General features: G+C 40.1%; 1 protein-coding gene across 3 annotated transcripts; it reads left to right on the forward strand.

The window, feature by feature from the left end:
• Positions 1 to 338: 338 nt before the first annotated feature.
• On the forward strand, positions 339 to 11,414 carry LOC111544839 (membrane-spanning 4-domains subfamily A member 6A). 3 transcript variants are annotated; one of them, XM_023215512.2, is made up of 7 exons: positions 339 to 687; positions 1,920 to 2,080; positions 3,415 to 3,549; positions 5,157 to 5,213; positions 7,806 to 8,015; positions 10,267 to 10,368; positions 11,164 to 11,414. In XM_023215512.2, the coding sequence occupies exons 1-7, from the start codon at positions 678 to 680 to the stop codon at positions 11,257 to 11,259; spliced, it is 771 nt and encodes a 256-aa protein (XP_023071280.2). In that variant the 5' UTR covers positions 339 to 677; the 3' UTR covers positions 11,260 to 11,414. The 3 variants fall into 3 exon arrangements, with proteins under 3 accessions (XP_023071280.2, XP_023071281.2, XP_023071282.2); XM_023215513.2 differs by having other exon boundaries at positions 7,806 to 7,911; XM_023215514.2 differs by having other exon boundaries at positions 445 to 529.
• Positions 11,415 to 11,734: the final 320 nt, after the last annotated feature.

Here is an 11,734-nt window from a genome sequence, read left to right on the forward strand (position 1 = left end):
GGAGAATTAGAAAAGCAAAACAAAACAAGCAAATACACAAACTATATCCATAAAACAATTTTTTAAAAAAATTTTATGTTCTATATTACTATTATTAGCTATATATTACTGAAGGTTCCTTTAAAGCAGTATAGTCATTATCGCTATTATTATTGATATTATTATGGTTGGTTATATACAATGGAATATTGTTATTTATCTATATTATGATTACTAGCACTATTATTATTTACAGGTTATTGAAAGCCTCAAAGCAGCATATGCTCTTTATAAATATTTTTGCTCATGTTTATGACAATTCTCCAGTGTTGGTATTGCTCCTCTATTTAACAGATTAGAAAACTGAAGCTCCAAGAACAGACTCGCCTAATAACAGGGAACTTGTACAGCTCGAAGTGGCAATTCACACAGAAGGTTCCGTGACTCCCGAACTCTCACAATTATGAGGTGGTCTTTTTCATGGTTTTTCTGAAGTTGCTAGAAGTTTACAGAAAAGGAAGTGCAGGCACATTTCACAAATCTACAGTCTGTAAGTATCACATCCTGTAGAGCTGTAAACGCTGGAATAAGGAAGGGCTGATGACTTTCAGAAGATGAAGGTAAGTAGAAACCGTTGATGGGACTGAGAACCCAGAGTTAAAACCTCTTGGGAGCTTCTGAGGACTCAGCTGGAACCAATGGCCACAGGTAGGTAATGCTGAAAGACTTTTCTCATCTCACCATTCACTTGTCGTGACCTCATGAGAGGAGAGTAATATGACTTGAAACTCCTTGACAGCAGTTAAGAGACACTAGAGCCTTTGGAAATAGAGTGGGCAGATGGAAGGAGTATCTGTTTTTAACTCTGTTTCCGCTGTATTCTGATTGCGTGAACTCAGTGAGTCGCTTACCTAAGGTTGTGTAATTAATGGGAGCAGAGCTCTTGTCTCTTCAAATGTGTTTAGACCATTTGTAAACTGGGCAGCCTGTGGGTTGAGAATGGTGTAGTGAAAAGGGATGCAAACCGAGCTTAGCAACAAATACCACAGCCTCGTTGGTCTTAATGCTAAAAAGTGGGGAGGACTGAGGATGCAAGCCTATAGGTTATGACTCCCAAGACTTGTTCTCATACCACTGCATGCAGGAGAAGCAGCCTGAGTAAACTCAGACACAGGCTGGCATTGCCAGGTGGGAAAATAGGAAGAGGTGGAATGATCTAGAGATTTATGCAAAGGCTTCAGACTCCAGGAAAGCTGCGATCCAAGACTGGTTTTACAGTTTCCCAGCTGTGTGAACCAGGGTGAACAATAAGGGTAACTGCAAATATTTCTTCAGCATTAACTCTGGGCCGCACACATGCGCAATATGTATATTATTTGCATTCATAACTTAAACTTTATTTTTCATTTCCTTATTTATTACATGTTTTTACTAACTAACATGCAGAGCTATTATAAGGATTAAAAGCACTGCAGGATAAAAACTAAGAACATGTCTAGTAAAATATGATAAACACATCTAAGACAAATGCTAATAAATAGTATTATTAGACAAAAAATAAGTAAGCAGAGTTCAGTCTGAAAATTCATCAAATATATGGCAATACAGTTGTTGTCCATAGGACTAGGGGAAAGGGAGGTTGCCTTTGCATATTGCAAATTTTGTGTGACCTTTTGCCTCTGGATATTGGGGTCTCTCAAGATTCATGTTGCTGCCACCCCATGATGTGTTTATTATCTATAATGGACTGTGTCAAGCATTGTGGAAAAATCCTCATGAAACCAAGGTTGTGTGATTTTCACTGTTCCATAGTATCAGTTTCTTTCTCTAATGGACAGGCCAAGCCTGGACTAATTGGCAAAGACTGAGTTACAGTTTTTGGAGCCAGAACCTGAGAGCTCTGTACTTTTTAAGAGCTGAACCTATTTTTTCTTCCATAGTTGGCAACACCATCATGACGTCACAACCTGTTCCCAATGAGACCGTGATAGTGCTCCCATCAAATGTCATCACCTTCTCCCAAGCAGAGAAACCCGAACCCACCAACCAGGGGCAGGATAGCCTGAAGAAACGTCTACAGGCAGAAGTCAAAGTTATTGGGGTAAATCTAATTCAGAACATGTTGGAGAGGGGTTGGGGGAAGTGCCTAGAGATGATGTATGTCTTGGGACTGGACATCTGTCCTGAGTGTGGAGACCCTTAAGTTTTGCCAGAGGGACTTTAGGGTAGAAGCCACTTGGAGAAAACCGTAACTGTCCCAGAACTTTTCCACAAGAGGTTGTCTTAGAAATATATTTCCCCTTATTCTGAATATGAGGAATTCATTTTCTATGTTGTCTTTGTATTTTTACAATACAGTGCTTCTCTCTATATTTTTTTTTTACAAAAGTAATGGTGGTAAATAATTACATATTTTGTGTGTGTGTGTGTGTGTGTATATTTCACAATTGCATGCTTACTAATCCACACTGACTTTGCAAAGAATTTTACCCTCACTGCAAATTAGAGGAAATATACACCTCCTTTCCCTCTTTTCTCTTTACTTTTTTGAGAATGGAAATGATATTCACCTTCTGTTTGCCTCTGCACTTATGTGATCTGAGGTGAGGCACTCCATTGGACTGGATTTCAGGGCCTGGTGGGACTGGTTTCCTTGCCTCATGTACAATCACGTGGGTTTCTGTGAGGCTCATGTGACATAAGGTCTAGAAAACTTCTTAGTAAATGATATTAGAGCTATAAATCTCTGAGGTGGACGTCCAGGAGGGAAACTACCTCCTAAGACAGAGCTTCAGTTAGACATGACCTGGGTGATGAAATAATCTGTACAACAAACCCCCATGACACAAGTTTACCTATGTCACAAACCTACACTTTTACCCTTGAACTTAAAATAAAAGTAAAAAATGAAAGAGCTTCTAGAACTTCAGCTTTTGGTTTGTGAACTGCAGTTTTCAAGGAGGTGACCAGAGGGGCAAACTCCATGTCCAGTGGAGTCTCGGAGATGAGGAGAGGGACTTCTGCACCGCCAATACTGCAGGGAATGTGGGGGCTTTCAGGTGCCCCTTGTTTTCAGGGAAGTAGAAAGCCAGTTAACTAGTCATGGACTCAGAGGTCCTGAGAACTGGGAAAGGAAATCCAAGCACTTGCTGTGAGCTGGAAGCAGGAGCCGTGAGCACACCAGGGCCTGAGAGGCAGAAATGCAGAAGCCTTCCTGAGCATCTGCCAGACACCTGAGACTGTGGCTTCTGTGGCAGAGCCACACACCCTCCAGGGTGTCTTTTCATGTTTCTCACTCCAGAGTTTCCACAGGGTTTGTATCCTCACTGGGATCTTGCAGAAGGTGATAATGCATTAGCGCCATGGGAGAGGCAAAAAGGCCCTGTCTTTACAAATGCTGGTTTTCATCCTCAATCTCCCTTTCTCTTCCCACAGACTATCCAGATCTTGTGTGGCGTGATGGTGTTGAGCTTGGGAATCATTTTGGCATCTGCTTCCTTCTCTCCAAATTTTACCCAAGTGACTTCTACACTGTTGAACTCTGCTTACCCATTCATAGGACCCTTTTTGGTGAGTAGAGTTTCTGAGGAGGGCAGGATGGGGCGAAGAGGGGAGGAAGATGCCAATAGCTTAGACTTTCCACCTGCCACCTTGCTATGTTTGATCTGCTGGGAGCAAGGAGTCAACGGTGAAGCTTGTGCTCCTGTGTGTGTAGTTCAAGGAGAATTGAGTAGGGTAGGATGACAGGGGTTGCCTGATTTTAGGTCAATTTATTATCAGACTCAAATAAGCATTTCTTTTTAAGATTATCTTATTTTTCACATTATCATCTTGAGCTATGATGAAGCTAGTGACTTCTCTCCAGGTTTAGGCCAGAAAAAAAAAAAAAAATCCATGAATTACGATAAAGTTGGGAAGGAACATTTCATACAAAAAAAATGAGCATCAATGGAAGACATCATACACTCACAGAGAAACCACACTGTGATCCCCCCGTGCTTGTGGGGATCATGGAGGAAGGAAACTTACATCTCTGAACATTTTGAAAATACTTTTACTGCATTGACTGATTCCCGGGTAAGGCTGAGCCAATAGCTATGCCCAGTGATTCCTCTGAAATTCCTCTGAAATAGCTGCAAGTCTGGAGTTTCAAAAGAACTTAGTCCTTTTCTCAGAGAACTGTTTTCTCTTAGATGGAGGCTTTCTCATAGTTAAGCTTCCCTTTCATAGATGTTTTTTCCTTCAACTTCCTGCAATTCGGTAGCTATTTGTTTTTCTTACATTTGTGTATTTGATGCACCAACAAGTCCACCTTTTTGTGTATCTTGTCCATTTTTCTTCTCTTATTAACTAAAGTTACACTTGGATTTGGATTTCATTGGTTTTCCCCAAATGACCTTTTTTTGTTCCAAGATCCATGCCAGGCTACTGTATGACACTACATTACATTTTGTCATGATGTCTCCTCAGGCTCCTCTAGGCTGTCTCAGATTTTCCTTTTCCTTGAGGACTTTGATAGATTTGGGTAGTGCTGGCTGAGATTTTTATAGAATATTCCTAATTTGGGGTTTGTCTGATTTTTTTTTTTTTTTTTTTTTTGATGTTTAGAGTGTGGTGATGAATTTTTGGGTGATGATGACAAGGGAAAGCACCATTTTCATCAAGTCGTATCAAGGGTCATGCTACCAACATAATGTCACTGACACAATTAACGGTGATCATGTGGTTGGGGTAGTATTTTCCAGGTTTCTCCTCTGTTAAATTACTACTTTTTTTGTTTGGTTGGTTTTTTTTTTTTGTTGTTGTTGTTGTTGTTGTTGTTGTTTTACCATTGCATTCATGTCCTTCCCTAGAGAACATCTTATACCAAAACTGTCTCATTTTATTAAAAAAAAAAAAAAAAAAACTTCTTTCCTGGCTTTTAAGGTATTTTTTTTTTTGTTTAGTGGGATACTTTTTGTTTATTAGGATATATTTCTGTTATCTTTTTTTTTCTGATGCTATCTGAATGTTATATGGACAAAGGGACAAATATATGTCTTTAAATGGAACTTACCTCAATGATCACTGGTTTCTCAAGGCTTTTCCCGTGATAGTTTTCTATAAACATTTTGACAGTGACATTGCAGTTACTCTGTACATGGAAAGTGACCTGACCATTTTCTCTTTTATCTTAGTTTATCATTTCTGGCTCTCTATCAATCGCCACAGAGAAAAGGTTAACCAAGCTTTTGGTGAGTATGAGAACTGTAACCCACAACCCAATGGACCAAAATAAAACTTAGACAGAACTCGTTAAGGCCAGTCTTTCTACTTTGAAAAGTTGAAAACTCAGTTCCAGAGCAGTCAGTTGTTAGAGTTAGGAGCCGGGCCTGGATCCTCTGTATCCTTGTTCAGAGCACATTTCTCCAATTATTGTACCCTACATCAAAGTCTGCATTCAGAGAATTATAATATTCCCTCTGCCCATGCTGAAGCATCTATCACAGAGAAATTGTGCCTGTTTATGATGTCCTTTCGGTGACAACTGGCCTTCAAATTCAGGTTTTTAGTGGCAAGGAAGCTGACAGTGTTATAAAGAGGTCTATTGGTTGGGGTCCACTCTTTAAGCCTAGGTGTTACAACCCTTGAAAAAAAAATGAGTCAAAGTTTTGTTCATGTGAGGTATCCAAAGTAGACACAGAGGCTACTATAGTATACTACATTACATTTAGGCATGATGTCTCATCAGGCTCCTTTAGACTGTCTCAGATTTTCCTTTTCCCTGAGGACTTCAGTCATTTTGGGTAGTTCTGGCTGAGTGTAGTCTTTCGTCTATCTCACCAGAAGAATAATACTTTTATTTTGTTTGAGTATAAATTCTTGCACCCTAAAAAGTTGTCCTTAGTCATTTGTATTGGCTAAGAAAAGAAAATAAAAAGCTTTACCAGTCTTTAACCCTTATTCCAGCAAAAACTAGAGTTGGAAGTGGCAAGGAGATAAAGGCTGGATTATAGGGAGAATCTTCTCCTGTCTCTAAAGTTTCATTAAGTCTTCACTCAATCCATTATCCCTTAAGGGGCTGATGTGAGAGAACGTCATATGATGCAATTGCACCAAAACTCAATTTAGAAGCTCTGGCTACAAAAATCTCCCAAAGTCAGCAAGGAAGTGAGAAAGAGTGCCCAGAAAAATGCCAATTCTTTTTCTCATCAGTATTTAGAGATTATTATTTGGAACCCTCAATTAGACTCTGAACTACTAACTAGATCTGCGCTGTTTAATTTAACTTTCTATGATGATGGAAATGCAGTGTAACTTTCTATGATGATGGAAATACACTACAGCTGCACTGTACAACATGGCAGTCACATGTGGCTGTCGATGATGTGAAATACAGGTGGTGCAACCGAGTAAAAATTTCTCTTAATTTTACTTTAAATATAGATAGTCCATGTGGCTATTGGCAACCACACTGAGTAGCCTGGCACAAACTTTTAGTGCTTTCAAACTTTCAGGAGGAAATAGATGGGCCTTTCACTCCAGAGAACAATCCCACAGTGAACATGCAGGAAGCTCAAGGATGCAGGATGTGGTCTCGGGGTGGGCTCACACTCACCAGAAACATCGAGGCTTTAGTGAATTCTGCTCTTGTCACACATTGTACCAGCCCTTTTTGAGACTGAAGAGGAGTGCCATCTCAAGACAAATCTAGCTTATTCTAAGAAATATATACTCTAGGCATCAAGACTACTACTGGCTACCAGGAGGCCCAGGAGTATAGAGTCAGTCATTATGTTGGGAAATTGGGGTCCCAGAGCATCAACTGGTGAGTTCCTAAAAGAAGTGCCCATATGGGATTAAATAACTCTCTACTGTACGGCTGTGGGGTGTGCCCTGGAGCCTGCCTACCTGTAACTATAGCTTTCAGAATGCTCTTAGCTCAATTCTCTTTTCTGTGTGAGTTGGAGTAAAGGAAGTCACTTCTGAGGTCAGTTTATTTACTCCCTTCACTTCATAAATGTAGAAATGAGAACCAGAGTGGGACCTAAAACCAAGGAACTGATTACCCAAGGGTATAAGCCAAGGAAAGTCTAGTACTGTGACCTCAATATTCTGACCTCCAGTTCAGATCTTTTTCTTATGCCTCCCACTGCCTCCCACACATTACACCATCTTGGGCTGCACCTAGACCTCTGCCTACAGTCACCCCATGCTGCGCTCAGTGTGGCCAACTGTATGCCTGCCCAGGTTCCAGGGCCTGCCTGAGACTAAGAACCACCCCATCACTCATCTCTGAGAGGTGTGCTTTTGAGAGAGGCAATGGCATGCAAGAGTGAACTATTAGGTTGGTGCAAACATAATTGAGGCTTTACAGCAAAAATCGCAATTACTTTTGCTAATAGTATTACCATGCTAATACATGATCTACCTTTTCCATGTAGCTGATGCTTCCACCAGGGAAGTGAGTTGAGTGAGAGAGAAACTGCATCTGGTACATTGCCACCTTTGCTTTGGGTCACGCTCTCTTGGTAATATTGCAGGGAAAGCCTCATGAAAGCCCTGCTATCTGTCCTGGGGAAAGAATTTAGGAGAGTAACATTCTCTACCACACCACTGAGATCCTGCTTAAGGGGAACCAGTTCATATGTTCATTCGTTCAGCCAAGATGTACCTCGGAGATTGAGAGATTTTTGCTGTACACTGGAGAGGCATACAGCAATAAATGATTAATCCCAGACCTCCTGAGGGGACAGATAAGGGAATAACTTACGATTTAGTGGCAAAGACATATAAGAGATTCATGGGTCATTAGCAATGATCCTTACTGAGCATTTTTCTTTCAGGTTTATAGCAGCCTGATTGGAAGCATTCTGAGTGCTCTGTCTGCCCTGGTGGGTTTCATTATCCTGTCTGTCGAACTGGCTGCCTTAAATCCTGCTTTACTGCAGTGTGAGTTGGACAAAAATAATATACCAACCAGAAGTTATTTTTCTCACTATTATCACGATTCACTTTATACCATGGACTGCTATACAGCCAAAACCAGTCTGGTTGTAAGTATTTTAGATGGGATGTTCTAATTTTATGAGGTATTCAAAAGCCTGGATTTCTTGTTATTCCTTCTTTTGAAAATCTCTCTATTGGTTCTGGTTTGGGCATCTGGGGAAAGGTCAGGATTATGTAAGTCAAAGGGGACTACATGGATGAGACTAAGGTGATTACATAGTAATAGGGTGGAATTGAAAATGTTAAATAAGGTTGATGATAAAAAAAAAACTTATTGTTTGTAGAGGTTCTTAATTATCAAACTTATCCAATTTTGGAAGCATAAATTATGAGTTTATCAAACCGAGAATTTTGGTACATGGAGTGGTGAATTAAGAATGGAAACAGAGCAGAAAGACCCAGGAGCTCAGAATATGCCAACAAGGAAACCTAGTATGTGTGTGTGGTAAGGAATGAATTTGGTTTGAGAAGACATCAGATTCAGTACTAAGAAAAAGAGAATAGGAAATATGGGGACAGAAGATAAGGGCTGCTTCTGATGATGATCACAATAATGAATACTACTGATCAGGTGAGAATGCAATATTATTGTTGCTTTTTGTTATAGCTGAAAGAAGTATGATATATTGAATCAGGAGATAAGAAATATAGGGAGATGGAGAGTGTAATTGAGAATGATTGCGGGAGAATTCTATCTCTTTGGAAGAAGAAAAACAATGAAGTTTGGCTAACAGAAATAATATGTCTGCAGTTGAAAGATTAAGGGGCATGTGCACGGTCAGCAACACATTGAGAAAAAAACAGACAACATAAGAGTAAAGAGATGGCTGGGTGCAGTGGCTCATGCCTGTAATACCAGCACTTTGGGATGCCATGGTGCATGGATCACGAGGTCAGGTGTTCAAGACAAGCCTGGCCAAGATGGTAAACCCTGCCTCTACTAAAAATACAAAAATTAGCCGGGCGTGGTGGTGGGCACCTGTATCCCAGCTACTTGGGAGGCTGAGGCAGAGAATTGCTTGAGCCTGGGAGGCGGAGGTTACAGTGAACTGAGATCACGCCACTGCACTCCAGCCTGGGTGACAGAGCGAGAATCCATGTCAAAAAAAAAAAAAGAGTAAAGAGAGTGCAGTATATTTGTTGTCCTGCAATCATAAAAATGAGATAAGCCAGGAACTCAACTGGAAGATGGACAGATAGAAAGGTCTGGAGAAAGTCATGTTTGTACAGCACTCACTATAAAGAGGGCCTTGCTCCCAAGGGAACGGTATAATGAGAAAAAGTACAAGTACATCAGGCTGACAGTAGATGGTACAGATTAACACTGGGCGCAGCCAATTCCACCTTGGGAAAATTCTGAAGAGAAATTTCAGAGAAATTTGGTAGTGAAAAAGTATAAATTCATGATACATTGGAAATAAGAGAGATTCTGTTGAACTTGCTTGCTGGAACAATTTCTAGGTAATGGAAAAAAGTTATTTATATCTTCTCTTTAACTGTGTGTAAATATCACAAACCAAAAGTTCATGTGATCAAATTATCTCCCTTTATTATCAGACGGTCAGTTCTGCACAAAGAATGTCTCAAGACAGAAATGGTAGAAACCCTCCTTGTGAGTTGGTGGTGGTGATTAGCAATTCTGGCAGTTTACTACCTTCATGGATTTTTTCTAAGCCTTCTAGCCACACACAAAAAAGCAAAAACATAAAAAACAACAAAGAAACCACAAGAAAGATCAAGAAGAAATCCAAAGGGGTTCAGATACATAGACGGGGACGTCAATGCTGAATTTTACAAAGGACTTGCACAGTCAAAGCCTCCTTGATCCTTACAAATCTCTGAGAAAGAAATGGTAGTAGGCATGTTTGATACATGAGGAAACAGAGAAAGAGAGAGACTTGTCCAGGCTTACACAGCTACTAAGCAGTAAAGGTGAGACTGGAACGGAGCTGCTGATTCTCAGTCCTGGGAGTTATTACACCACTCTGCTTTCTTGCCAAGTAAACAATGTCATCAGAACTATCGATGTCTCAGAGAAGTAAGAAATAAGTGTATGAAGTAGACTACTTGATTTAGTTACTATTCATCTCCCTTTCTCCTCTCAAGGAAATGAATGAGTTAAGGGGTTGAATTAAGACAATTGTGAGGTGTGGGAGGAGCAGTTTTATTTTCCTGATGGTGTCCTTTCTTTGTTCTCTAACGGTTGAGGAAGTCTTCATCTCTATGGTCACCTCTCAACTAGGCATGAAGGCTTCAGCTGACCTAAGCACCACCAATCTTTTATTTCTTGACTTTCAGGGAACTCTGTCTCTGATGCTGATTTGCACTCTGCTGGAATTCTGCCTAGCTGTGCTCACTGCTGTGCTGTGGTGGAAACAGGCTTACTCTGACTTCCCTGGGGTGAGTGTGCTGGCCAGCCTCTCTTAATCTTGCCTAGTGTATCTTATCTCTGCACTGTGTTGAGCTATGTCACCAAGAATGGTAGAAGGAACAACCAGCCAGTCATGAGATACACATGGGAGGGGGGCATTTTCATGGTGATGGAAGACAGAGAAGAAAAGCAGATGGCAATTGAGTAGCTGACAAGTTGAAAATTCACTGGATACAAAAATAGTTAATCATGAGAAATCAACTGATTCAATCTTCCCATTTTGTCAACGAAGGGAATGAGACTCTGGGAAGTTAAATGACTTACCTGGCATTATGCTATGAGTTTGTGCCTTTGCTGAGGACACTAGAACCGGGCTTGCCTCCCTTCTAAGCAGAAACAATTTCTGCCACAACCACTGATCTCTCTAATAGTATTGACTTGGTAAAGGGCATTTACACATGTAACTTGATCCAGTGAATGTCTATGCTCTGCTTTTGCTCCTGGTGATTTTAAATTCCTTTTCCTTTTTAAAAGACATATTAAAAATGTATTGTTGAATCAAATTCCAAGGGATTCCACCCCTGTGGACTTATGGCTTTATTTAACTGAATTAAAAAGCCTTGATTTATCCAAAATTGTATTATAGAGTGTAGAATGAATACTAGAGTGATAAGTTGCAATTATTTGAAGACCCTGGTGATATACTCTACTTATCTTGGATTAGCTAAGAATTCTATGTATACAGTTGGAAAAATGGCATATATGCATCTCTCTTGAACCTGATTGAACCTGACTGAAGACCTAACATACTTTGTTTCTTCTAGAGTGTGCTTTTCCTGCCTCACAGTTACATCGATAATTCTGGCATGTCCTCAAAGATGACTCATGGCCCTGGATATGAAGAACTATTGACTTCTTAGGAAAAAAGGGAGAAATATTAATCAGAAAGTTGATTCTTATGATAATATGGAAAAGTTAACCGTTATAAAAAAGCAAAGCTTGAGTTTCCCAAATGTAAGCTTTTAAAGTAATGAACATAAAAAAAAAAAAAAAACATTATTTCACTGTCATTTAAGATATGTGTTCATTGGGGATCTCTTGATTTGCCTGACATTGACTTCAGCAAAAGCAAAGAGCTGTAAATTACCATTTACTAGACTAGCCAAATAGTCTGAATTTCCAGAAAACTAGGCAGAATGATCCTTCAATGGATCTCAGTGAAGCAAAGGGCACAACCTTTTATTGTACCCCTTAATTGTCAACAGTCAACAGGAGTTAACTGACTTGTTGTGGTGCTCAGACTCTTTTATACTGGTGCCGGTGTTTTATCCCGTGGATTTTACTCATTAGTGTGAAAAGGCAAGCCCCATACGATGAAGTCTCAGGGTCCATGAA

The sequence above is a fragment of the Piliocolobus tephrosceles genome, chromosome 13 (assembly GCF_002776525.5).
Source record: "Piliocolobus tephrosceles isolate RC106 chromosome 13, ASM277652v3, whole genome shotgun sequence".
NCBI classification, from domain to species: Eukaryota; Metazoa; Chordata; class Mammalia; order Primates; family Cercopithecidae; genus Piliocolobus; species Piliocolobus tephrosceles.